We start from the raw sequence: 26,453 nt of genomic DNA, 5'->3' as shown, positions 1-26,453 counted from the left end.
CCAGCTAGAAGCGTCTTCTGGTAAAACTGCATCGAGTTACACATAGTGAATTAATATCCACAGGGATTAGCCCTGGAATTTCTGGATCGTGAGGAGGTGAGCGTCTGGTAGAGGGTGGTCGGCAGCGACCAGGCGCAGGTCTTTACCTCATACCACTGGGTGTCTCATGAAATGCTGGATGTATGCATCCCTCCCCACTTCCACGTGAGCCTCGGAGAGGACTGACCTTCTCTGAGGAAGATGCACCAGCAGCAGCGGCCCAGGCTACACAAAAAGGGAAAGTAAAGGATGGGGCCGGGCCGTCGATTATCCCTTTATAGGAGGCCGGCTGTGGGTGAGCTCACCCCCAATCGTCACACCCTGGCAGGGTCATAAAGTGAAAAGCCTCTTTACTCTTCCCCTGACACAGGCGGGAGGGGGCTGATGGGTGCTCTCTGGGGTGACATGCAGTCCAGAACACATCGCTCGAAGCACATGACATAAATAACAACATTAAAATCACTAGCACCATTACCACATAACATAACAACAATTAATAACGTGAGGAAACAGGGCACAGGACTGAAAGCACGCCTCCCCGACACTCTTTCAAGTTCACTGCAGAAATCTGAGCCCCTAAGAGTAATCCAATTTATCTGGTATCCAGCCTTCCAAGGCATGATCCTTAAATACGTCAGCATCTAAGGGGGAAGAGAAAATTATCTGCACAGAAGTGGAAGTCGTGGTTCGGTAACATATTTAATGAAAGTCAATGTGAAACACGGATAGACTCATGTGGATCAGATTACGGCCAGCGGGCTGGGACTCAGAGGGGCTGGTGGGAGGGGAGAGGTGTGTCCCAACAGGGACAGTCCCAGCAGCCCCCCCCAGAGATGCCATGAAGGAGGAGCTCTTTAAGAGAGAAACCAGAGCATGAAAATGGTGGCCTAATGGGGCAAGCTTTCAAATGTGACTTCCAATTTCACAGATGGCTTTGTGACCCCTCAGTGCATTAAGAGAAGCAGTGAATGGAAGGATAGTGACTTTCCTCCTAAAGATAATACGTGAAGTGGCTGTCTCTAAGACTTCGACTGAGCGTATTTTATCAAGTTAAAATGTTACAGGAAGAGGCAACACCATGGCTCTCCAAATACTGGTATGAATAAAGCACTTCTAAGCATAGGGACGAAAAAGACGACGACAGCATTATGCATGAAGAGAGCTTGAATAACAGCTAACAAGAACTGGAGAAGAAAAGACAAAAAATGTTGTAGAAGAAAATAAAAAAGTAGGAAAGAGGACACAAAGCAGACACAGTTTTAAGAAGATTCAAAACAGGCAGCAGAGGAGGCATAAAGAGGTTACTTATAAAGTGATGATATTTTGGGTTATTTTACTTGTTCACTTTTTAATGTGAGTCCATTGCCAAATTGACTCAACTACTGATCCATTAAGGAAAGATGAAAAATCTAGGTCAGTTTTTAGGTAGGATCTCCTGAGAACATCTCGGGCAGCTAGTCCTCTGCTGGGCTGAGTTTCTATTCCAACACAGTAAGATGGTTGCGAGCACACACGTTTCCTGGAAGTGAAATCTGTCTTGGGTTACCGTCCATATCATAGATCTTTTGTAGAAAATACACTTAGGGGGAGGTTTTTCTCCTGGAAACAGCGGTCCCTCTTCAATTTATCATGATCTCTCTCCAAATGCATGTATATAGGAAAAGAGAAACTGGAGGAAGGAATCTTGATCCAGAGCCCTGGAGAGATTATCAGTGAGTGAGACACTATGTCCAGCTTCTAAAAATTACTGTTTCTTTCAGTCTTTTCCACTGTGTACCCTAGATCTCTCTCTCTCTGTCCACATTCGGCAGTCCATTTCCAGAGCTATGTCTGAGTCTTTTGAAACTGCAGCTGACTTCTCTGCAACACCAGTCAAGCTTGGCCACCATGATCAAGACCCCCCAAAGATCCCCAGACACACGTTGCAGATGAGTCAGACTCATCTTCTGGGAGAAAGATGTTAGAAGCTCCTTCTCAATGGGATGACTTTTTATGCTGAAAGAGAATACCTAGGACATTAGGAAGAAGATGCTTGGACACCAAGAGAACAGAAACGAGGGGAGGGGAGGGCCATACCTGCTCCGATGACCTCTTCGATTTTCACAAAAGATACATCAATCTCCTTGGCAAACTCCCGGACAGCTTCGTTGGGGTCCTCGTAAGTGAAGGGGTCAATGTAGATCTTCATCCCTGGGGAGCCTTATTAGAGGAGATAAGCAGGGTTAACATCCCAAAGAGGATACGGTGGTCAGTAAGTCCTGGCTGCTGTCCCCAGCAGCAAGGGTATGGCCGGGCAGGTTCCCCCCTACACAGACTGCCTCTCTGTGCCTGGCCAGGCCTTCCCATGTCCCTTCCCTATGGGCCACACTAGCTTGGTTCTCTGTCCTCTACTTCTCCTCCATATTTTCTTTTCTTTTTGAGCTCTTGATGAAATGTGGAGCAGATTACTTATAAGTGACAGATCGGGACCAGTTCCCACACTGAGCACTCACAGAAGGCAAAGAAACTGATTGATGCCAACCAAATGCATTAGCAGAAAAGCGGTGGTAAAATGGTAGGGTAGATATCAATATTTATCAACTTGACAACTTCTCTGAGTGGAGGCCACCGTTAAGGTTATAACTGACGGCTGTGGCCGAGGCTGCAAGAGGGAGAAGGATGGATTAAAAAAAAGAGAGAGAGAGAAGGAGAAATTGCTATTAGAAAAACCTCAAGTTAGAAGTGTCAAGACAGAACACCAGAAGAGAAAACATGAAGAGAAAAGCTTAGAAAATGCTGATAGAGAAAAGAGCAAAGTCTACAGAGAAAAAAAAAAAATGAGGTGGAATGAAAGAAAAATGGTAATGAACGCCCATGCCCTCAGACACCCTGAAGTATGAAAAGTGAATAAAATGGTGAATGAGAAATACAAAAAGGAATATAGACTTTGTCACTGATGTTTATAGTGGCAAGATAAATAGGTGTGCACGGGGACAAAAGAGAGAATTGTCACTGCAGAAAAAACACATTCAGAAAGCGGAGAAGAGGGGACAAAAAAGGAAATGGAAGCCAAGAAACAAATGGATTCACTCACAATGTAATTTTCAACATGTCTGATGTGTCATTAGGCAAAAACTAGACACTGTTCACTTGGTGGTGGTGTGGTGGGCAGGAGAGGACTTTGAAAGCGAAACCACATGGTCTAGCCTGGCATCCTTGTGAAGGGGAAGCGGTTTGCCTGCCCTTTGCTGCTGTCTGGTAGGTTGAAGAGTCAGGTCAGCAGGGTAGGCGGGTCTGGAAAGGCACAGGTGCTGAGCGACCCCGGACGGGACCCAAGTCTGAGGCAGTCCCCCAGGTTCCCTGAGCACCACCCGCCCATCCCCACTGCACCTCATCTAGCTGACTCCCAGCCCTATATGCAGAGGCTAGTCCTGACATTTTTCATCCAAAAAACTCTGAGGACTCTACAGCTCCCCCAAGTTAGTGTTGCTTTGGTCATCATTCAGGTAAGGATTCGAAGTGCTAGAGCACAGTCCAGAGGGAGAAGAAAGATACAGCAAAGAAGTGAAGGGGGATTTTTTTTTTTTTTTAAGTCTGAGAGAGCCAGGTGCCATGCCCAGAAGAATGACTCTTTCTGAAAGATGGTTCATTCCAAATCATTAAATAAAATCACTCCTAGCATGCTAGGCTGCTTGCTTCGAGTTGGTCAAGACCATGGTAGAACGCTCCTTGGGAACCTGGGAATGACAACATTGACTTTGCCATCTGCCGACTGAGATTTGGACAAAGCAGACAGAGAGATCCTCACCTTTATGTGGAATGTTCTAATCTGTGGGGAATGTGGTGGGAAGGGAGAGAGTGAGAGAGAGAGAGGCAGGTGTTCTCCTTTGCCAACAGTGGACTAGAAGGAAAGTAGGGATGGGGTTTATCTCGTTCTCATTTGGAATGAAGAACTGAAGAGCACGAACCATTGAAACCAGACTGAAGTGTCTAATGAAAGCAGATAAGCACCAGGCAGCCAAACTTGGGGTTCCACCAGAAGCAACCCCTGGGACAAGTTTCCGAGAGCCCAGTGGCTTATGTGAAAGACTCTCCCAAAGCAGTCGGGGCAGGTGGTGGGGAAGTAAGATCAGGCAAGGCAGTCAGCCTAGAAAAAGCGTGTTCTCAAGCCTCTTCCTCCCGAAGCAGGCTGAAGACCCCAGCGATGTTGTAGGAGCTGGTGTGGGTGACTATATGCTCCAGGGCTGGCCCACCCTAAAAGGAGGGAGCTGTGCTGTTACTGCCCAGGTTCCCATCAGCCTTCAGGGATGGCTGATCAGCCGCCATGCAGGTAAGCGGGGAGAGAGCTTTTTGGGGAAGAAACAGATGTGGCAGGTGGAAGGTGGCCAGCATGAGCTGAAGGGGTGAGGGCAGGAGGTGAGGCAACCACAGACCCACTCAAAATGCCATGCAGACAGCAGGTCAGTGTCACAACCTGTGACTTTGCCCAAGTTCTGTGTTGTGCGGAGATGAGAGGAGGGTGAGAGCCAGACGCTGGGGCCGTTAGGCGAGGACAGAATCCCAAAGCCTCTTATTAGCCTGGCATAATGCAGCAAAGCCCCATCCTTCTCTCAGAACAGGTCTCTCTTCCGCTGGTGGCAAAGCTAGCACCTCCCTCCCATGGTGACTCTGATATTACAGAACATATTGCCAGTGACATACCCAGCCCAGTGCCTGATGTACACGGGGAGGGCTCGCACATGGATGTACTCATGGTGATTATCAGCAAACGGTTCTAGGAAGTATTTGGGGAGGCAGGAAGAAGAAGCAAGGTGGGGTGGTCAGTGGAGGATGTCAGACACTTAGAGTTTATTAGTTACCTTAAAAATAAGTACCTTGTTATTTTAGATCAAGGGCTTTTAAACGATGTATGCTAAGCTGTCCTACAGGAACTCTTCCGCAAAGTCTAATTAAACAATCTAGAATGTGCGGTAATGAATGGTTTGCAAGCACAGACACATATAAGGATGAAGGAGAAAGGATTCTGAGTTAATAAGCTTTACGGATATTAGCCCCCATCCATTCTGGGAAGGACCTGTTCCCAGAGGACAACGGCTCATCTGATGGGGCTGGCATTCTTCCAGGCCAGGAACAGGCCACCAAGTGCACCAAGATGTTAGCAAGTCCACACTTCAATGATGGGTGCAGTTTACTAACACGGAGAGGTTTGCTACCTTGCTGGCTTACAGAAATGGGGGTGGGGGGGCAATGTCACAGCTAATTTGGGTCAGGGCTCCCGACTGCCAGTAAAGCCCTTCCCAAGCAGCTGAGGGGGCTGCACAGAGGAGCCTAAGAGGAGAGATGCAAAGTGCCTGTGAAATTCCACATCTGGGCGACGGTAGGAATCAGGACTTGTTTTCCCTGAAACTGAAGACACCATTGTCACACTGAGGAAGGGAAGCTGAAATCAGAGGTCTACCAAATGGCTGAGATGTGGGCGCTTTTCCCCTGATGAGGATCTGAGAGGGCTGCCCTAGCGGAGGGTCCTGGCCTGACTCCGGCTGGGGACAGGGATCCAGCGCTCGAAATCAGGAGAGTGATGTGACCAAGCATGTGCCCATCACGGCTTCCTGGCATCTACCTCATCCTGGAATAACACAGCTCTCCAGACCTCTCTCCTGCATTACCGCTAGGCTTTCTCAAGTCCCTGAAGATGATGAGGAAAAAAAAAAAAAAGGCTTTAGCTAGGCAGAACAGGTCATTTGTCTTTTGGCTCATTTTGTGTTTCTGCATAAATCCTGCATCAGCCTGTTCCTGCTCCCACTTGCCTGTGAGCAGTTTTTAATTATCAGGAAAATGGTATTTAGTGCAATGAATCACCAGACAGTGAACAAGGAATTCAAGTCAGCTGCAGAGTCAGGCACAGCCAAACATTTGGAGACCGGGTTCAGAAATTGTTCTCAGATTATGAGTGTTGGGGAAATATTATCAGTGGTAGTAAAAACAATATCAGATGCAATACAGCTCATAATATAAGGCGTTTTATAATGCTCCGGACGGTGTTTCACATTATTGTTGTTGTTAATATTATATATTTATGCTATTTTACAGTTATCGATTTTTTTTCCTTATGTTTAACATAGGTTACATACCTTTGGCACAAAAGCAGTGTGTATGAATCTAAACTTCTGATTGCTAGTGCCTTGAGAGACAGAAAAATTCTTCATTTTTATGCTCTTCTAATTCACTAATTTCTATTAAAAAACTGATTTGTAGGTATGTTTGTTCTTTGACCTCAAAACTCACTTATGCTATGGCTAGGGGTGCAGCCTGGACTGCCTCCAGCTTTAAAAGATCAGAGTCTGAGGAAATTGGCCAAATCTTACCCATCAACCCCTGCTTTAGGCATAGAAGTCTGGGGACAAATGATTTAGCCACTACCCAGAGTCTTCTTGTGTGGCAGAGAGCACTCCTGGAAGGAGAAGAAACTCCTGGCCATTGTCAGTGACCCTACATCACTCCATAAGGGGGCACTGAAAAGTGAAGCAGCGGGGACAAATGCTGGGGATGCTGGCAGATATGTGGGGTGTATCGAAAATGTCAGTTAGACCTACTTGCAAGTATCAGTGTCTCAGGGCTGAGCAGAAGCAGGCTGGGAAAGGGCCAGTTCTAAATAGTGGGTGACATAGGAGTACTGAGAGCTGAAGGAGAAGACGGAGTGCTCCTCTTCAGCCCTCTTGTGCACTCAGAAAGGACAAAATCAGTGCCACGGACATCTTGGGGGGTCCATGGAGAGCAGACAGCCCAGGAGGCTTCAAGAGTGCCAGGAAGAGCCTGACGCCCCTCTGTAGGCTGAGGATTCCTGGAACCCTACAGTATGGCTCCAGAGAGGTAGTGACTTGGCTTGTCCTCAGTCACTGATACCCTGTGTCCCAGAAGGTTTGATGGAGCCATGGGAAAGAGCAAAGGGTGCTTCCTCGGATCCCATTCTGGATCCAAGGCAGACTTTGTCATCTTTGTGACTCACCTAAACATGGTCCAGATATCTAAGCACAAGAGGGAAGCAGTTTAGGGATCAGCACATAAAATCCAGTCCCTGGGAGGGACTTCATCCAATGCTCGGCCACGGTACATTGATCACCCCCTCATTAGCCTCAATGTCGACAGGACGCTGTTCTAGGGACCATGGGAGCTATAGAAAAAGCAGAGCTCATAAGGTTCTTCTGACAATGAAGACTGGCAGTACTTGGGAATAGTGCCAGAGAGTCTAGAATCAGGAGCCCACACCAGGCAATGAGCTATAAATGCAGCAGAAACCAGAGAAGACAGAGGGCCGTGGATGCCAGTGCTCCAGGTCACTATTCTAGAAGGACATGTCCCGCGGTCATGCACTGCGGAGGGAGAAGCCTGGAGCATCTAGGGCAAAGCCAGAGAGAAGCCCACCATGGCATGATGAGGAGAACGTGGCCAGCTTCAGTGTGGCAGAAGGGGGGACCAAGCAGGCAGAGCACTGATGGACCAGCACGGGAGGGCCTTGACCACAAAACCAAAGGCATTAAGATCAATGCCATCGGACACACAGAGCTGACAACTTTTCCATCTGCAAGGAAGGGATGCACTGAGCACAAGGCATTGGGGAATGCCTTTGGCTGGCAGGCTGCCGTGTTCACCTGGATGCTGTGGGGAAGGGGCTGGAGGAGGACAAAACAGCTGTGGGGTTGTTGCGGTCGTTAAAGCACAAGATACAGGGTTTTCCACCAGAGTGCTGCAGTAAGGACAACTGAAGAGGCAAGAGAAATGTCAAAGGGAGGATCGGTAGCACTTGCTGAGCATTTAAAGATGGGGAATTAAAGAGGGACCAGAAGCAGCCAAATCAATGCCAAGACGTGTGGAATAAAGCAGCGCCCTTCACCAGGTAAGGGACTTTGGGCCAGAAACCCCATTGTCAGGGAAGTCTGCACACGTGCTTTTGCTCTTTGAACATGCAGATGAAATACACGAGTGCCCGGAAGTCTGTCATAACGCTCAGAATGGAAACAGAGCCGGACGTCTAAGTCTGGAGTTACGGATTGAGGAGGAACACAGGTGGTGGTTGAAGCTGTTGATGTGATGGGCAGTTTCTTGGAATAAACCTACCAGGAAAGCTTGGTGGGAACTAGACACAGTCTGTTCCACCTGCTTCTGAGGGCCAAGAAGAGTGCAATAGGTGGTTGGGTCTTTTTGTTTGTTTTTGTTTTTTTGTTTTTTGTTTTTTTTTTTTTGTTTTGTTTTTGTTTCCAGGAAGGAGCAGAGTTCTTGTGTGCCCAGCTAGGATTTGGGGAAGAATCCAAGAGGGGAGCCCCAACGGAGGCAAAGGGCCTCAGTGGAAAAGCAGGGACTGAGGAGGATCTTCCTCCCTCCTTGTATTTGGAAGTTTCACCCATTTTAGTTTGTTCTTAAAACCACAGTAATTGCCTCAGATGAGTCTCCGGGAGAAGGAAAGTGGGCCACAGGCTACTTGCTATCGCAAAAGATACTTCAGGAAACAGAGTGTAACCTCTCCCTGCTTCTTGGCATCAATGACCAGCACAGGCAGGTCTTTGCAGGCAAGGCCCGCTGGTTCTAAGCCATCGAAGTCTTGGGAACCCAAAGGCAACAGCCAAGGCATTGCTCATAAATTTCCTTGACATTTAATAAGCACCCACTGAAAATTCTGCCACTTTTTGCCCCTGGGGGCCTTTCCTCTACTCCTCGTAGGCCCTCATTTACTCACAACCAGTTACTAATGTTCCTGTTACCCCCAGAAGTGGTAGCCAAGTATCCAGTCTATTTCCTCCTCCAACAGGCTCCCCCTGACCTTTACCCTGGTGCCCAAGGTGATTTCCAGTGGGCTGGCTGCTGGTCCTCTACAGTTTTGAAATACATCTACCACCCAGAGTCAGGAAGGATGGGCGTGGAATCTTGGAGCAAGATGTGTTTCTGGGTCTAATCTAGTCCAGTCTCCCATCTAGAGCAGCAGTTGGCAATCTAGCCTGCCCTTGAATGCTTGCAGGAACAGAGAGCCTACCTCCCCACAAAGCAGCCTGGCTCTGAGTTGAATAACTCCAGTTGTGGTGGGGGTGCTCCCTACTGAATCAAACCTCTACCTACTCTGATCTTTCCCTCGATGGTTCTATATAACTTCATGAAGAACAACAACATCTTCTCCTTTCCTTTGCCATAAAGGTATCATGCTTGATCCCTGCCTGTGTTTCTCCAGCACCGAATGGGTGTTTCCAAGTCTCTAAGGTAAGAGATCAGAACTTGCCACCTTCCACGGGCAGAATGCCTGGACAAAAATACTCTTCTCATAATGGGGTCCTCAGAACCAAGAAGATCACTGTAGATGTATTCTTACTAGCACAGAGGATAGTGTGTCTGTGTATCGCCTCCTCTGACCTGGGGGACCACAGAGTCAGACAGACCTGAGTTTAAAACCTTGTTTTGCAATGAATTCCAAGATTCTGGACAGGATACCTGTCCTCTCTGAGGTTGTTTTTTCCCACACAAAATCTACTTCCTGGGACAGTTATGAGGCTTAAATGAGTTAACAGAAGTAAAGTGTTTAACACAGTAGGTACTCAAACCTGGATATTATTTTTACTATTATTTTACATCAATAACAGCGCTTGGCTTTTCACTCGGCTCTGTATCACTCATATTAAACATGTGGTAAATTAACTACCTACACATTTTCACACAAACGAATAGCGAGTCAGGTCTCCTCCTTTCTGTGTTGCTTTATTTTTGTTTTAACCTAAACATTAGATTCTAGATTTATCCCTCTAACATTTCATCTTGCAGATTTCAAATTAGCATTCAAAGCTGTTGGACAGTTCTGAATTCTGATTGTTTTATACGGTGTTAGCTGTGCTCTCCAACTGTTACCTACAAGCTTGATGAGCATCCCTAGGCTTGCTTGCCCCTGACTCATGAATTTAAAAAACAATCAAATGAACAAGAGTTTGAATTGGACAAGGACTAGAATAAAGCTAGTGACTTCCTTCCTGGCTGACAGATTCACTAACCCACTTTCTTTGGGTCTGAAGACAAGCTCCGTACTCATTTTATACTGCTTTCCCCTAGGAGATCTTCAAATACTTTTGCCAAAATGAAAACTCACTACATCTGCAATTCCTCTTGAAATCACTAAATGTATAACTCTAGTAAATGAGATGAGGTCCCCATTCTTTTTTCTTACTGATCATCTGTGTTTCCTCATGATCACCAAATTCAGATTGTAAATGCCCACGACCTACGTGCTTTGGTCTCTACAAGCATTTGGCAGGGATCCAGCTCACACTCCTGTCCTGTCATCTCAGTGCTCTGTCCTCTTGCCTGAGGTGGAAATTAGAGCTTTCACTAGTCCCTGGTCACATACCCTATTTGGTTTTGCTTTTCTCGAGGCTTGAGAACAGCTCCGTGACTGTTATCTGCAATTGCCCGCAACCCGGAGATGGTTGTGTTAGGGTTGCTTCCTGAAAGGCAAGGGCTTTCCAAACTCTTTCCTTCCCAGACTCTTTCCTTCCTCTCTCCCTGCCCCTCCCCAGTTCAGACAACTCAGAAATCAGGAAAGCACCAGCTACTATTGGGAGCATAGTTGCACAACCTCCATAAATACCAGTAGTATTTCCCAAATGCCGAATCCACTGGAACTTTTCTAAGATAGATTCCCTGGCCTACTATTCACTGGTCATCCTGTTCAGGCAGTTTTTAGGCTGCCGGCAAGCACCTTCTGATATCTGGTTCCCCGAAATCATGAGAATACACAACCATATGTCTGCCTCTCCTTGGACACTGGAAAAGCACGGTCCCACCCACTCTTGAACATGAACCACAGGCTTCCAGGCTCTTCAGCCAAGCATCCAACACCGCATCCAACAGATTCTCTTCCCAACTTGCCTTCCCTCTAATCTCTCTCACCCAAATCCAGCCTCCCATTGACACGCTTGTTCAGGTGCTGCAGGCTCAGAGGAGAGCCATGAACTGGTGTCCCAGACAGCACACTGCTCTCAAAGCGAACAGCTCTACCATGTCTGGATGGGCTAGAAAAGGTATTCCATCTTCAAAGGTTCCTGTTATTTCTCCTTTGGCCTTTGCATCAGCTTGAAAGGAGGGCCTGGGAGGGCAGGGACCACTGGCCTCTACGGCACCCTGTGCCCTGCCCAAGGGGAAGAGGGGCGGGACTCTGATGAATGCAGTCAGGAAGCTGCTGTAGGTTTCCTGTCACTCCCTGGGCGGGAGGTCCTCAGAGCTGCAGCTGCTAGCCACACATCACCATGAGGGGCATGCGTGTGGGCGGTCCAGGTAGAGTCTGTAATCCACATGCCCACATGTGGATCAGACATAATTGACCTTTCCGCCTCCTACAGTGGGACCAGCGGAGGGGGAACCAACAAACTACCAGCCAGAACACCTAGGGTTAGTCCTCACTCGGTTCTCACCTGCTGCTGATTGCCCGGCAGCTTGAGCTTCTACCACATGGGGAGAGCATGGGCTCCATAGCCAGACTTAGTGTGCCATCAGCCTCTGCCGCCTAGGAGCCGTGTGACCAGGGTAAGTCCCTTAACCTTCTTGCATTAGTGCCTGCCTCCCAAGGTGTTGTCAGGGTGGGATGAGTCGAAGGGAGCTTCCAGAATAAAGTTCCCAACTTGGGGCACAAAATAGGCTTTTCTGTGGCTAAATATTCCTACTCCTTCCCCATCCTGGGGCAGACATGTCCTCCATCTGAGCTGGGAGTTTTCTCCTCTGTTCCACGTGTGTCGAGCTTGACCCCAGCTCTACAGCCTTTCAGCTGTGATTCTCCAACAGAAGAGCCTGGATCAGAGTGAGGATGTGCACAGCAGAAAAAGCACAGACGCAGTTCAAGGCACGCAACTGTGAGTTTAGGGAAGCAGGTGGCAAGGAGGAGCCAGGGTTAGGGGACAAGATAAAAAGAACAGTCATGAACAGGGGCAAGGACGCTTACAAAAGGTGAGCGGAATGGAAAAGAAGACAGTCTTCTAAAGCAGCCACGGGAGCGAACTCTGGCTCTACCAGGGTCAGCAACCACGCAGCTCATTACAGGGGGTGCCATGCGCTCAGCCCCTCTTGCTGGCCGCAGCAGGCACCATCACTGCAGACAGCAGACTGGTTTCTCTGTGCACCCTAATGACTAGGGAGGTCTCCTTCTATTGGCCTCAGAGGTGACAGAGTCCCCCCAAAGGGGCTCTGGCTATTGTGGCAGCATACCTCTGTGCACGTGGGTGCCCCGTGGTGGGCCGGCCTAGCCCACCCCTCCAGAGCAGGAGGGTGGCCAGATTTCAGGTTGAAGTGGCCCAACAGGCACCAAGCTGCACTTGGACTCCATGCCTGGGGACCCTCTGTATACCCTGCCCGAAGAGTGACAAGGCTTAGCTTGCTGGTCTTTTAAAAAGGGGAGCTCCTTCTTAGGGCACCCCATTCTCACCCCAGGTCATCTCTAGGCTCCAAAATGGCATTCCTCCTCTTGAACCCAATGTGGCATCCTCCGCAATCAGGTGGACATGGCCATCTCTAAATGTGTCATCAAAAGAGCTCACAGGATGCCAAATTGGAACTGGACTTCACAGTGGCTCTTAGTATGGCCAGGAGTTAGCCCAGAGCAGGGGGTGGGTGGGAGTGGTGTCAGAATCCCGAGGCAGAGGTGGGGAAGCAGGGTGGGTAGAGAAAGGCCTTCAAGTAATTCTGATGCTCAGTAGGGGGAGGGGTGTGGAACCCTCCCTTGAGAATCAAAGATAAATCCAAGTCTGTGTTTTTCAGCTGAGGAAGCTAAGGCCTTGGCTGGAAGGGCAAATGCACATGTTAAAATAGGTAAACACATCTGTAGATTTTGCAGTGAGGCTCAGAGTCAGGACGTAGGAAAAGATTGAGAACACAGCCCTGGGAAACCAGTTACAACTGGTTAAAATGGAGGACAGAGTGGCCAGGACAGGGAAAGAAGGAAGGTAGATGGGATTCTGAGTGTTGCAGGAACTTTGCTGGTAACCTTAGACGAGGGCCACTCTCCCAGTCCCGAACCGTTTGTGCTGCTGCTTGGTCCCCTGTGGGAGAGTCTCAGCGCCCCAGAGCCCCCACCTCCCTCCCAGTAACAAGTGCCTGGGAACAGCAGCCAGCCGCTGGGGGCTCTGTTCTCTACAGACCCATGGCCGTTTCTTGGTCTTGGGTTGAAAGCCTCCCAGAGAACAAAGCCGATTTTCCAGAGTGGCCTTTGTACCGCCCCAGCCGGCACCGGCTCCTCTGAGGTGGGGCTGCTGGGTGACGGTCCCAGCCTCACCTTCCTGCCTTGGTGAACCCTTGGAGAAGGGAAGAGTGTGGTCTGGGAGAAATTTACCCTTGAGCCTGTGTTTGCTCCAGGAGCTGCCCACGGAAGGCAGGCTGAGGGTGTGTGTGCATGTGTGTCCACAAGGTCTGTCTTCCATGCTCACTGCTGAGCAAACAGGAAGAAAGCGGGGGGGGGGCATTGCACTGAGCAGGGAGGAGTTTAGGTGAGACGCAGCTTCCAGAAGGAGCCTGTGACAGCACAGTGCAAAAGGCTGGCATGGATTTCTGGGGGCATCTGGGGAATTCCAAGGGAGTTATTTAGAATGAGAACATGGCCTGGGGAGCTAAGTTTTCTGGAAGTGGGGAAGTGGCCCAGCTGACCTAGGGGGACCTTGTTCAGATCCTGCAATGTTGTAATGACACAGATAAAAGAATCATTTTGACACAGGACTTTACACTGTACGTTGGTGACAAGGAATTTTAGTTAGAAAAATATTACACATAGGTTTAAAAAGAGAGAGAGATGGGTAGGATAATGAGTGAGAAAAACTTTTAAACGTACTGCTTAAAAGAAAACACTTGGGAGATATCCCAACACGCCGGCCTCTTGGGCTCTGCTATCTTTTTAATTCCCTGCATTCATGTTCTCTGGCTTATCTGTGAATTTGGCTAACACATTCCCCAGCCGCTCAATTGGATAAGATAAGGCAGAAGATGTTAATAGAGAACCCTCCATCCTTTCCCACTGAGTCTGATTTCAGGATTCATTGACTTGCTAAACCCAATCTTCTCCCTGCATTCTGTGTCCTATATGGGCTTATCAATGTGGAAGATAATCTACCCAATGGGCACCCAATGAATGCCCACCACGGGCAGACAGCAGAAGGGGCAGGCAGCTTGTGGCTCAGGGGAACCTGCAGAGAGAGGCGTCTGCTGGGGCTCTGGGGGCTGGAAGGGGTTCTGCAGTCGGGACCAGCCAGTCTGGCTATAGGGAGTAGTCCAAGCGCTCACCTCCTGTACCCCACGGTGGGTGTGTTCTTTCTACTCACCTCTTCCGGTGCTATAATGCTGGAGCTTATCGCTGTACACAGCCTCTTTGCTGTAAGCCCGTTTCCTGCAGAGGCAAGCAAGAGGAGCTCTTTCAGCTGGGGCCCAGGCTCGCTGCCCCGCTCCGGTGTCCGCCCAGCTCCCCTGTCCCCGTGGAGGCTCACTCAGGCATCCCCCGGAGCTGGGGGGATCTCTCACTTTAACATTTAGCTCCCATCCTGCTTCCTGGCCTGACCACCACCGTAAGCACCCAGATCAGCTTTCCAGTCAAGGTCTTTCAAAGGCCAGGCGGGGCCGTGGGTCCCCCATCAGTAGGGGGCAGAGATGCTGAGGACAGCCATCAGTTCGCGGGAACAGCTCCGGGGAAGCCAGCTCCGCAGCTTTCCACAGCAGCCGAATCTGGGCTAAGCCCTGAAGGCAGGAGAAACCGAATGAAAAATTCACAAGGCCTCAGGGCCCTCCCTTCCGCAGAGCTCAGAGTTCCTGTTTTCCTCCATGGCTCCCCTCTTACCCGCCTGCCTTGTGCCCTCTGCCGGGGGCCTCCGCTCTCTAACCAGAGGATGGGCTGCCATGCGGGGTGCGATGCTCAGGTGGGTCAAATGCAATTTGGGAACTGTCACTCTGACACGGAGGGGGAATGAAAGGACCTTGGAAGTCAGATGCTATTGACTCAGCCTCGCCCAGCTCTCAGGCACAAAGCAAATACATAATCTGGCGAATTCTAGGCTGCCCACGGAGTGAGATGGAGGGATGACCATGAGCTGGACAGCATGTCTGCAAACCGTTAGGCCCCGTCCAGTCTGTTTGGCCCAGGAGGGGCCTGCACGTGGCAAGGGGCCCCCTGGATCCGAGGCGAGCTGGCGGGCATGGAAGCGGAAGGCCTACCTGCTGCAGACGATGGAGATGGCCACCAGTGACACTACGAACACCACCCCAGCAGCCGCGGAGCCAGCAATCAAGGGCAGCTGCTCCCTCAGCTCGGACTTGTAGTCATCTAGGGGAGAAAGAGGCATTTAAGTCCTTCCCACATGCCCTTCCCATACCACTGGGACTCAGCACAGGACACCAAAGACATGATAAATAGACATCTGCATGTACATATAGAGTACAGCTTCTCTGCTTCAGAGCCAGAAGCCCAACGGAAGCAAAGAGTGATCTCCAATCACAAACAGGTAACAACAACTAAAACCAAATGACAGCGACCAAAAAAACAAAACAGCAGCGACAGAGAGAAGCTGAGAACTAAATGCTGATGACATCTGTCCCCACAGCAGAGGTGACACCAGTCCACATCCCCTCATCTGGAAGGTCTCTCCAAGACGGGTCAGTCACGCTAAGGGGAAGACTGAAAAACCCCTGCGGGAGTACCTCTAAAACAGAAAGGTGTTGAAACGCAGCAGAGCGCACAGACTCATGGAGCAGATATTTCCAGAATATCTGCGGCCAGGCAGCCCTGCACCAGGTGCAAAGAATGGCCAGAAATGACCCAGCACTCCACAGTTCCCATTCAAGAACAGAATCAAGGCCTCTGCCAAGAACCGTGCTGTATGACGCAGGGGGAAGGGAAGTCCCTGAGTCACAGAGGACGAGAGCTCGCCCAGAGCCTGGCTTTCCCGCATGAAAGCCCTGTGCTCTTGCACAAAATCTTTAGTCCCTCTGACCCGCAGACTCTTTTCTGCTTTAAAAAAAAAAAAAAAAAAAAAAAAGGCAATATTAAAATGATCAAATTATGTGAGGCATATTTCACAACATCTACACTATCACATGTGCCCCCAATACTAATACTTTTTGCCCTAATCCGTAGAAACCCCTTGGCCCGGCTGGCACAATAATAATTGTGGTCATTCTTTCACCTGGTGCTCAGGACAGAGGCACATGGAGATCAATATTATATGTTCTATAACAGTGAGGGTTGCCAGATACACTAAATAAAAACACGGACCCGCCAGTTAAATTTGAATTTCAGATACACGATGAATAATGTTTTAGTCTAAGTATGCCCCAAACATTGTGTGGGAGATACTCGGACTTAAATATTGTTGACTCTTTGTCTGAAATTTCAATTTATTTGGCCATCCTGTATTTTACCCGGCAACCCTGATGGCAGCAGTTCTTGAAGCGAAGCTCCCCGTGCCCTGCATCAGAATCACCTGAGCCCAATGATTAAATATGATTATTTCCGGGCCTCTCCTCAGATCTGCTGAATCAGAACCTCTGAGTGGAGAGCAGGACATCTCCATGTGTACCAAATACTCCGGGTGCTTCTCATGCTTCTCAGAGTTTAAGAACCACTCTTCAAGTCTGTGGGTGGAGAAAGCCTTCCAAAGACAAGGATGTGGTTCTTGAGGCCAACCACTCCATAGACAACAATTTTAAAGACTGAGGGTAGAGTTTCAATTTCCCTCAGCTGAGAACATTCTGGAACATGTATGTTTAACAAAAAATAATTTGGCACACAAAAAAAATAAAGGAAATTCAAGGAATCACAGTGAAGAGTCCATAAAAAACATCTTTATAACTTAAAAACTTCATAAAGCAATGTGACCTTCAGTCTTTAAAACTGATTTCTAAAGAATGAGAAGCTTCAAGAACCGACATCCTTATCTGTAGAAGGGTCTCCTTTGGCTCACGGAATTGAAGGACGACTCTCAAACACCAGGGAGCCTAAGAATCTCCTGGACTGTTTGATAAACATGCAAATACCATACTTTATGAGTGGGTTTAAAAAAAAAAAAAAGACAGCTAAGCCAAAAGTAGGCACACCGTAGCTAACAGCAGCCCAGGGCCATGATGTCTTTGCCGGCATGTGGTGGTCCCCTGCCCCCCAAAGTGTGGTCTTTGACCCTGGGCAGAATCCCACAGGTCCTCCCTGCTCCAACGACCCTACCATTGATCACCCTTCAGACTCACCTTCATGCTTAAGACAGGGCCTGAAGCCTAAGTGAACTTAATTACTACCAATGTGTGAACCTCAGTCATTAAGATAAATACTCCTGAATTTGGCCACTTACCAAAACTGTCTTACATCTAGCCCCTCTTGGGTTTATAAAACTTAACTGACAAATGTAAAAGGAATAGTCTTCTTGGGAGAAATTTGTTACTTCTTGATTTGTCTAGCAGAACTGCCAAGGGCTCAGAGCATTCTGAGTTTTGGGTTTTTAACCCTGTGTACTTCCTGATGCCAAAGTGCCCATAAATCGAGATGGTAAGTGAGGTGCAAAGAGAGGACAGAGTCCTTCGGGAACAGGAGACGATGGCCTGCGTTCTTTTCATACTGGCAGCGTCACTCATCTGAGCAAACTGGCTGGCCTTTCCACCCCATCTCACCATCCTTAAATTATGAGTGAAGATTCACCTAAAAAAAAAAACACCCTCAAAACGGGTTGCAAAGACCAAACCTACAGGAGCCAGCTCACGTGAAAGCTCACGTGAAAGCGTCTGGGTACAAATCACTGGGAAGGCGCAGGCCCACCACAGGGCAGCCCCCTCCCAGCTGGGGTACAGAGCCCACCAGCATTGGCTTCTTCACAATTTTTCCCAAGAATAAGCACATTATGGTTCTCACGTGAAATCATCTGATCTTTAAAATATTTCTGTTGGATTTTTAAATCGTTAAAAATTTTAATGGGAGTAAATAAAAAAAAAACAAAACCCTTAAGTCCTATCACGTGTCCAGTCTGAGAGTGCTGGCCTAAAGTAAAAGGTTCTGGAAGGGCAGACTATTTTGTACACAATGTAAGTAATACGTAAAAAATGAAAGGCTTTCAGTTGAAGAGGGTGAGGATAGACTGATATTTGGAAAACTATCAGGCAACAGCTCATAAATGAATAAATAAAATAGATAGATAGTAAGTAGATAAATAAAAGCACGCACCATGGTAAATGGCTGGTGAAGGGAGTGAGTGAGCCCAGGAAGGTAGCCCATGCTCAGAGCTCAGGCTTCAGGGAAATCAGACTTCCATGACCATTCAAAAGGGTACTCTCAGAGGACTGGGAGAGATCGTTATAACAGGGAACTAACAAAGCCCAAAGGTGGAAGTATTTTGAGGGACAGACTTTCTGGCCTTGGGGATCGTTTGGAAGACAGTGTCTGTTATCTCTGGTGACACAGAACCTACTGAAGTCCCATCTGAAGCTGCTTCAAATAAGCTGAGCTGCTGGGTACAAGGGACTGCTGGGTCCCCATTCTTGCCCTTCTGTTTCCTTCCTGGGCACCTTAGCAATTAGGCTCAGCTCCCAGTGCCCCAGAAGAGGAGGTGAAGCGGGAGTAAGGATAAAATAGTGGAGGCACCAGGCCCTGAGCCATAGGCAGGAGGGCACATGGCCCCCAAGATTCGTGTGGGTCTCAATGCTATGACCTTCTGCTCAGGGAGCAGAGACCCTTCGAAGGCCAACCCCTGAGATGCCGGGAGAGAAACAGGCCAGACTTCAGGCAGATGCCCTGCCTTGTGAGTCACGAAAGTGTGTACGGCCCCTCCAGAGGCAAGGGAGAGGCACCAGAACGCAGCGACAGGTTGATACTGGGACTGCGAGGGCAGCCTCTGAGGGCTCCCCCTGACTCCCCCCGCCCCCAAGTGCTGGTCCTGTACCAGTTCACCGGCCCGCCTCTTACCATCCGTCAGCGTCTGGAAGCACATCTTGCCGCTGAACTTGCCATAGCCAGCCACCGTGCGGGCTCGCACTTGGACCACGTACACCATGCCGGGCCGTAGGCCGTCAATCCGTGCCGTATTGGTCTGACTCCTGGCCATGGAGGAGTTAAACTCATTGTGCTCCTGAAATAAAGAGCAAGAACAGTTTGTAGCCCGCTCCTGAGAGCCCCACTCCCCCCTGCTCTGCCTTGGAGCCCCCAGGCCCCATGAGTGGGACGCTGCCAGCAGCCCCAGGCCCTCCCTCTGAATGGGGGACAGTCTGGCCTGGACCAAGGACATGAAGAATCAGCTGTGTGTCATGTTGTGGGGCGGGGGGTTGCTCTCTAAAGGAAAGCTCTGAGCAAACGGCTGGGCTCTCCTGGCCTGGCTGGGGGACTCACTGTCATTCTCTGCTCCTTTCCTTGCCAGGGTTCACAGACAGAATAACAGAACACATGCATCTTTGCAAAACCCTGTGGCGTCTCTGAGGTCAGTAGAAGCAAACTGGACAACATCTGCCCTTTTTCTTGCTCCTACTGAGGCCTCGTCTTTTCTCTCCTCACTCAAGATCTCCCAGTTGGTCACTCCTCACCGTGGCTGTTCTAGATCACCCGTTAGGCCCCCTCAAGTCCTAGTCCTTAGCTGAGTGACTTGGTGTCCATCTGCAACAGAGCCCGAGGCCATTTTGGATAGTCCCTGCTACCCGCACAGACTTTGCTTCTGCTTCTCACCCTTCCGACTCCTCCACCTGTGGGGGTCCCCTTCTTGGGTGCTTCCTCTTTGCTACGGATCTTATGGAACATTTCATTTCTGCCTACACGTTTGTAGCCTCCCATTTCTTCTGCTACCCTCACCCCACCAAATCCCAACTTCTTTTCTAAAAAAGATCTCTGACCTTCCCTAAAGCTATGACCTAATAAAAACAAAATTCCTAAATCTAGGTTGACAGGCCTGTCATAAGGAAGCAGTTCTAATCTCACATCCCCCAAATTGCTACCTTGCCGTCCCTCCAGGAACCAGACCCCCAGACCCACGGCCTTTGCTTAGGCTGTTTTGCCTGCCTAAAATGCTTCTCTCCAGTGCTCCGCTGCAAGCTGCCCGTTCCCAGTGCCCACACCTCTAAGGCCCCCTCTTCCAGGAAGGCTTCCCATGGACTGTTTTCATTGCTCCTCTTTATCGTTATATCCTACTCTCAGCTCCCTCGTAGATACCAGCCTGGCCTCTGGTTGTTTCCATGTGCACATCCTAGAGATTGTGGGTTATCTCCAAGTGTGCAGGAACAAAAGTTTCGAGTCTGGGCCTGCCCCTGTTTGCACCATCAATCTTGGAGCAGAATGGGGAGCATCGGTGAAACTGAAGAGCTTGGGTCACAGAGAGGAAAGCTCCCAAGCCCCGTGTGCACATCTGGGGCTCTGTGATGAGTTCTCGACACAACGGTTTGAGAGGCATGGTGACAAATGCAGGGGAAGCTGATGGTAAGAGGTGCGTAAGCTATATGCTCAGACAAGCCACAGATGTTTGGGAAATTGACCCAGGACAAAAGAATATAGTGTGATGATTTTTTTTAAATGCCAGTGTTTTAAAATATATAAAGACAAGGGTGACCTGATGGGTATTCACTCAATCTTCAGGCCAGGCAACTGCATTCATGACACACTACCATGTGCAGGGAACTACACACAGGCTGCAGGGACCAAGGCACAGCCCCTTTCCTTGGGGACACAAAATCTTGTGGGACAGACCAGCAAATGAGCAGATGCCAACAGTAGTAGTGACTGAGTGACTTGGCAGAAGGCGGCTTGGGGGACTTCGAGGGAACAGCAGAGGGTCACCCATCAGGCTGATAAGGAGGCTGACAGCGATCTGGCAGAAAGAAGGCTGTCCTCTACAGAAGGAATAGCATCCAGAGCTCTGGTCATTACTATCTCGACTCACTGGAGATCTGAGACCCGAAGTTACAAAAAGCACCTCACCGCCTTGCAAATTAGGATAAAATGCCATCGGTACAAAATCTGGGTAGCAGGCAGCTGTCTGGATTCTCTGGTTTTGCTGGAATCTGTGGAATTAGGTGCCGCTTGAAAGAATTAAAACACTGACGGGGCCACTCTTTTCCTGAAAACTGCTTCTTGGTGTATTTGTCTTCTGATTGTGAGGACGAAAACATTACCCCACAATCACTTTATAGCCCACACATTCTTCAAGAAGTTCAGTGATTAAAATGAGTCATCGTCCTTGTTCCCTCCAACACCATTAATCAACCTTAGACAAATGAGTGAGAGCGAAAAGCATGATTGCTTGCCTTTTTTTTTTTTTTTTAAATATGGTGTCATGATTGATTTTGTAAGCATGAGCGAGGAGGAGACTAGCTGTTGAGGGCACAGACCATGGCGCCCATCCCCGACATGCAGGACAGGGCTGACACCAAACCGCCAGGGTGCTCAAGGATTCTATGCTAAATGAATGAATAAACACCATACTTCACGCCGGTTATTGGGACCCATCGATCGAGCACAAGATATTGCCAAGCTCTGAAAGGGTTTCTAGGAGAAAACGATCCAAAAATATGAAGGGCAGAAAGTCCCAAGGCCTCACCCAACCCATTCCGGCCCAGACAGTTATGAAGAGCAAGTAAACGTCTGAACGCTTAATCATGGAGACAGCTGAGAGCAGGTGTGGCTGCCCCTCCCATGGTTTGCCTACAAGCGCTGACACCAGGAGTGAAAAGTGCTACAAGACAGTAAACAAGAGAGAATGATGAATGGGAGCATATTAAAATGGGAAGGAGACGAGCATGGAGAGGCTCCGGGAGTTTCATCAGCTCAACGGCATCTGAGCTCTCTATTAATGAGCTGTTGGAGGAGGCCAAAGCCTCATTGATTCTATTCATAGAGTTGAAATGGAGAGGTATGCCAAGCACAGATTGAGAGGGTGGCGTGAGGTAGGAGACCCAGGGAGGGTTTTCAGGGGTTGGAACACTATGGTCCATGGCCAGCTCCTGGTTTTTGTAAATAAAGTTTTATTGGAACCCAGCCATGTCTGCCTTCTGATCTATTGTGTACAGCTGTTTTTCTTCTATGAAGGCAAGTTGAGTAGTCGGGACAGACACTGTGTGGCCACAGACTTAAATATTTCTCCTCTGGTCCTTTACGCAAAAACTCTGCTGACTCCTGGCTTAGTAGAAGCTACACAGAATGGAGGCACTGTGGTTTTGTTTCTTTGGATTGAACCCAGGATGTCTACCAGGCTGAGTTCTCCTGTGTTTGCATCTTCTAAGACAATTCACTGGCCTCGTGGGGCATGGAGGCAGATCATTCTGCTTTGAAGTATCTGCATTTAAAATGAAGATGCACTCTCATATTTCAGAGGCCACATTCATTTTGAGATCCTTGGCATCAGCAGAATTATTATCCAGTTCAACACTGAGCTCAGAAGTTTGCACCACCAGAATATAATAAGAACGTCCGTAGCTCTGGTTCTTTGTGGTCGTGGGCAAGTCATTGGACCTTCCTGGGACTTAGTGCCATCATCTATAAATTGGTTATACCTGGCTCGCAAGCATCTTTCTTTTATTTCTTTGAGGGCTCAGAGTTCATGGATCCGTGTATATCTGGCACATAATAGGTACTCAGTGTATGGTGAATTGTGATCACTGTGGTTATTTCAAAATACCCTCGTAGGATAGTGTCTTTTTCTTTATTTGCATTAGAAATGGTCTAGGCAATGGAACAGATCTTACGGTCCAGCACTTTGTAAGTGAAGTTTAGAGTTCCATAGTAACATACTGAATGGTAACCAATGCTTTGCCAAAGAATCTTCCGTGTTCCCAAGGAAAGCACTCCATCCTCTGGAGTGAGGACTATAATACGCTTCACTGAGGTGTGGAAGCTGCCTCAGGCATGGAGCTGCTGTGCCCGTGTGTCTGTTAATAATTAGGATAAATTACTGAAAAGTAGGGACGTGGTCTGAAATGGGAGACTAAGCTTCCTTCATAGCATCAGAAGTTGAAGTTAATTACAGTGTTTCAAAGGAGGAGGTGTGCATGTAAAGGGAAAAGGAGCTGAGGAGCTGGGGAGGGAGGAGCCCAGGGATCCAGGCAGGCACCTGTCAGGAAGCCCACCTCCATCCTGGGGTGGATGCCTTCGGCCGGCGGACGAGGTGGAGGGCAGGTGGCTCCTGTGTATTCAGCCCCTCTCCAGTCCTGCCACTTGCCACACCTGGCTGTAGGCTCACTTCCTAGCTGTGTGTTTGAGAGCAAGTTTTGTTTTGCTTTGAACTTCTTTGTGCAGTGGTTCCTTTCCCCGTAACAATGATACAAACATTTACCACACTGGGTAGTGAGGAGAAAAGTAGGTAATGTTTACAAAGCTCCTGATACCCGATAGGGGCAGACTAGGGAGAAATTCCTGTGATTTTTCTGAGATGATCTTCTAAGGCTCCAGTTCAAGTGTGTGTGGGAAGTGGGCATCTTGTTGGTGATTCTGACATTGCATCATATGCTGGTCACACGAGATCCTCTACTGAACTCTTAAGTCGACTTTGATGATGAGATGAGACTATGTGGACAATTGGTCCAAACAGATTGGTCCAAAATCTTGTGGAAACCCAACATGTACTTTAGTAACTGACAGAAGATATCTAGCAAACGAGGGCCCCAAGTTCAAAGCTGATTGGATATAATGGTTGCTTACGAATCCAGATGGTTTACATTACCCCCGATTCACTGAATTATCTGAATTGACTGTCTAGAAACCCCGATATTCTCTAAATGGAACAGAATGCTCTCTAATTCTCACCTTGCTCGTAGGTTCTTCTGAAAGGGCCTAAGGGTGTATCTCCTTACAGACTGGATTAGAGATCCATCTGGCCCTCCACTTTTGGGGACGTAAACTGCTCCCATTTTATGGAAGTGAAAACTGTGACCTAGTGTGTCTAAGTAATTTAAGCATGACTTCATGGCTGGTTAGCTACAGAGGACACCGAAAACTAGGGTCCTGTTTCCCAAGGCAGTCATGTTCCACTGTTCAACACAACCTCCATGCCAGAGGGCTGCAGGTCTCCATCCCTGATCGTCTTCCGATTTCCACTGCCCCCGGGGTGATTCCACCAGCCTCAGGGCTTTCATACCGTTTATGTACTGACAACTTCCAGATGGATTTGTCTAAGCTGGTCCTCTCTCCTGGACTGCAAACATGGACCTCTAGCTTCCTGTTTCCCTCTCAGAGGTGTTTTAGACATTGAGCTAAGTTTCTGTCCCTTCCTTTACCTCAATCATGCTCTACCATAGCAAGTCCCCTTTTAGGTAAATGATCAAGGACATCTTTCTATCAGGCCGGGCACAAACCTTCCCAAGTCTGAACTCCAACCTGCTAGAAATCCAGCTGCTCTGTCTTTGGTTTCTGTATCTGAAATTTACTGTTTCCCTGGTCCTCTCTTTCCATCCCAGTGGATCCTTGTTCCATCCCATCATCCTTGTTCTAGCTGATTGTAATCTAGCAGGCTGGTTTTTAATGGGACGGCTGAATGATCCTCTTAAAATATAAGTCAGATTTTGTCTGTCCTCAGCCCCTAACCCTGCTACAGAGCCCATCTCAGTGGGAGAGCTGAAGTTCTAAGGTCCCGCATGGTCACCTCTCATGGTTATCTCTCTCACCTGTTGCTACTTTCCCATCGCTTGTACCACTCCAGTCATGCTGGTCTTCTTTCTGCTCCTAGAGTCACTAGTCATGACCTTGCCTCAGGGTCTTTGCATAGGCATCTGCCCCTCTCTCCCCCGTTTCACAATAACTTCACCTCTTTCAAGTCTTTACTTGGAACCTACCTGCTCTAAGAGGCCTCCCTTTACCATTCTATTTAATTCTACAACCTGCTCCTCCCCCAATCCTGACCCTCTTGATCACATTTGCCGTTCTCTGCTTTTTCTATTTTCCTTTGCATGGTTCATTTTCTAACATACCCTATGATATACTTATTTATTGTGTTCATTTTCTGTCTCCTTCTGTCAGAAAGTAAGCCCCGGGAGGGCAGGAATCTTTGTTTAGATCATTAATATATCACAAATAGTACATGCCAAATAGCAGGCACTCGATAAATGCTTGCAGAACAAGGAAATGAATCTGGTGTTTTCACAAACAGCGTGTTGGGTCAGTGTTTTCCTGGCATTTTGCAAATGGTACAGTTTAACATGGTGCCTCCCCCACAGAGACCAACGGGCCTGCTCCACAGGGCACCATTTCCCTCCTCTTGGCAGCGTGTGCCCTGCTGTGGGTCCCAGGAACAGCTGCTAAAGAACAGTCAGTAGATAACACACAAATTTCTATTTCTAATAATTTCTAGCTGATCCTTTTACATTTCCGTTTACATGTTTTAATCTCTATAAATATACTAGCACGGTGTTACAAGCATACAATTTATAAATAAACAAACTTATATCGGAAGAACACGGTCCAACACTTTGGAAAACACTGGTCTGCAAAATCACAAACTCTTGGGAAGTTTCGGGGACACGTGGCAGTGTTGTGGCATCTGTGTCAGTACAGCAAACACACGCCTGGGAAAATGGGGTTGGTCCTGGCCCTACCAGCCCACTGAGCCATTTATTTTTTTTTAATATTTTTTATTTATTTAACAGACAGAGATCACAAGTAGGTGGAGAGGCAGGCAGAGAGAGAGGGGGAAGCAGGCTCCCCGCTGAGCAGAGAGCCCGATGTGGGGTCTACCCTGAGGCCACGACCTGAGCCAAAGGCAGAGGCTTAACCCACTGAACCACCCAGGCACCCCCGCACTGAGCCATTTAGACAGCAGGGTAGAAGTCTGGAAGATTCTCTCCTGAGAGAATGGCATGGACAATGTCCAGACTTTGGGGAGTTTTGCCAAGGAAGACCCAACAAACTCTCCCAAGGAGCTTCTGGCCTCCATCGGCAGATTCCTCCTTCCCTCAGGACTTCCTCCAGCCTGCCCACATGTGCCCTCCGCGGGCCACCCTCCACTGAATGGCAGCAGGCCTCACCTTCTCATAGTACCGGATCTCATAGTCCAGGATGATGCCATTGGGCTGCTCTGGCTGTGGCCATGACAAGGTGATGCTCCTCATGGTGGCACTGACCTGGTGCATGATGGGAACAGTGGAAGGGGCTGTGGAGAGAGAAGACAGGGCAGGTGAAAAGACCCTCAGTTAGATGACAAGTGTGGTCTTTCAGAGATAAATGAGGAGAGAAGTATCTCTGGATTTGAACCTCCCCTTTCTTTCTCACCAGCTGAGCTCCCTGTGGGTTTTGCCTAATGAACAGAGTACATAGGAGATAACAGGATAACAACAGGATAACAAAGGAGAGAAAAGGTGATTCTTTAGGACTGGGAACATACATGGGGGCGGGGCTGGAATGGGCACAGTATTTTTTGTGCAGGGAGGAGAAAGGCTTGACCCAAAGGAGATGGCTAGAGGAATCCCATGAAAACAGTGTGGCCTGGGGACGCTGGAGC

At 48.6% G+C, this 26,453-nt stretch overlaps 1 protein-coding gene across 1 annotated transcript in view; it reads right to left on the bottom strand.

Annotated features, from left to right (window-relative positions):
- Nucleotides 1–26,453, bottom strand: part of LOC111154967 (EPH receptor B1) — a 288,290-nt gene that overhangs the window by 65,232 nt on the left and 196,605 nt on the right. Inside the window, exons 6-10 of the mRNA XM_022514925.1 lie at nucleotides 25,981–26,105; nucleotides 18,956–19,118; nucleotides 15,229–15,337; nucleotides 14,346–14,410; nucleotides 2,116–2,238 (exon numbers count right to left, since the gene is read on the bottom strand). Of these exons, the coding sequence (XP_022370633.1) occupies nucleotides 2,116–2,238; nucleotides 14,346–14,410; nucleotides 15,229–15,337; nucleotides 18,956–19,118; nucleotides 25,981–26,105 (585 nt within the window). The remainder of the gene's footprint in view (nucleotides 1–2,115; nucleotides 2,239–14,345; nucleotides 14,411–15,228; nucleotides 15,338–18,955; nucleotides 19,119–25,980; nucleotides 26,106–26,453) is intronic.

The sequence above is a fragment of the Enhydra lutris genome, unplaced genomic scaffold, assembly GCF_002288905.1.
Source record: "Enhydra lutris kenyoni isolate GAN:26980312 unplaced genomic scaffold, ASM228890v2 scaffoldscaffold39, whole genome shotgun sequence".
NCBI classification, from domain to species: domain Eukaryota; kingdom Metazoa; phylum Chordata; class Mammalia; order Carnivora; family Mustelidae; genus Enhydra; species Enhydra lutris.
This window is presented reverse-complemented; position numbering and strand designations above follow the sequence as displayed.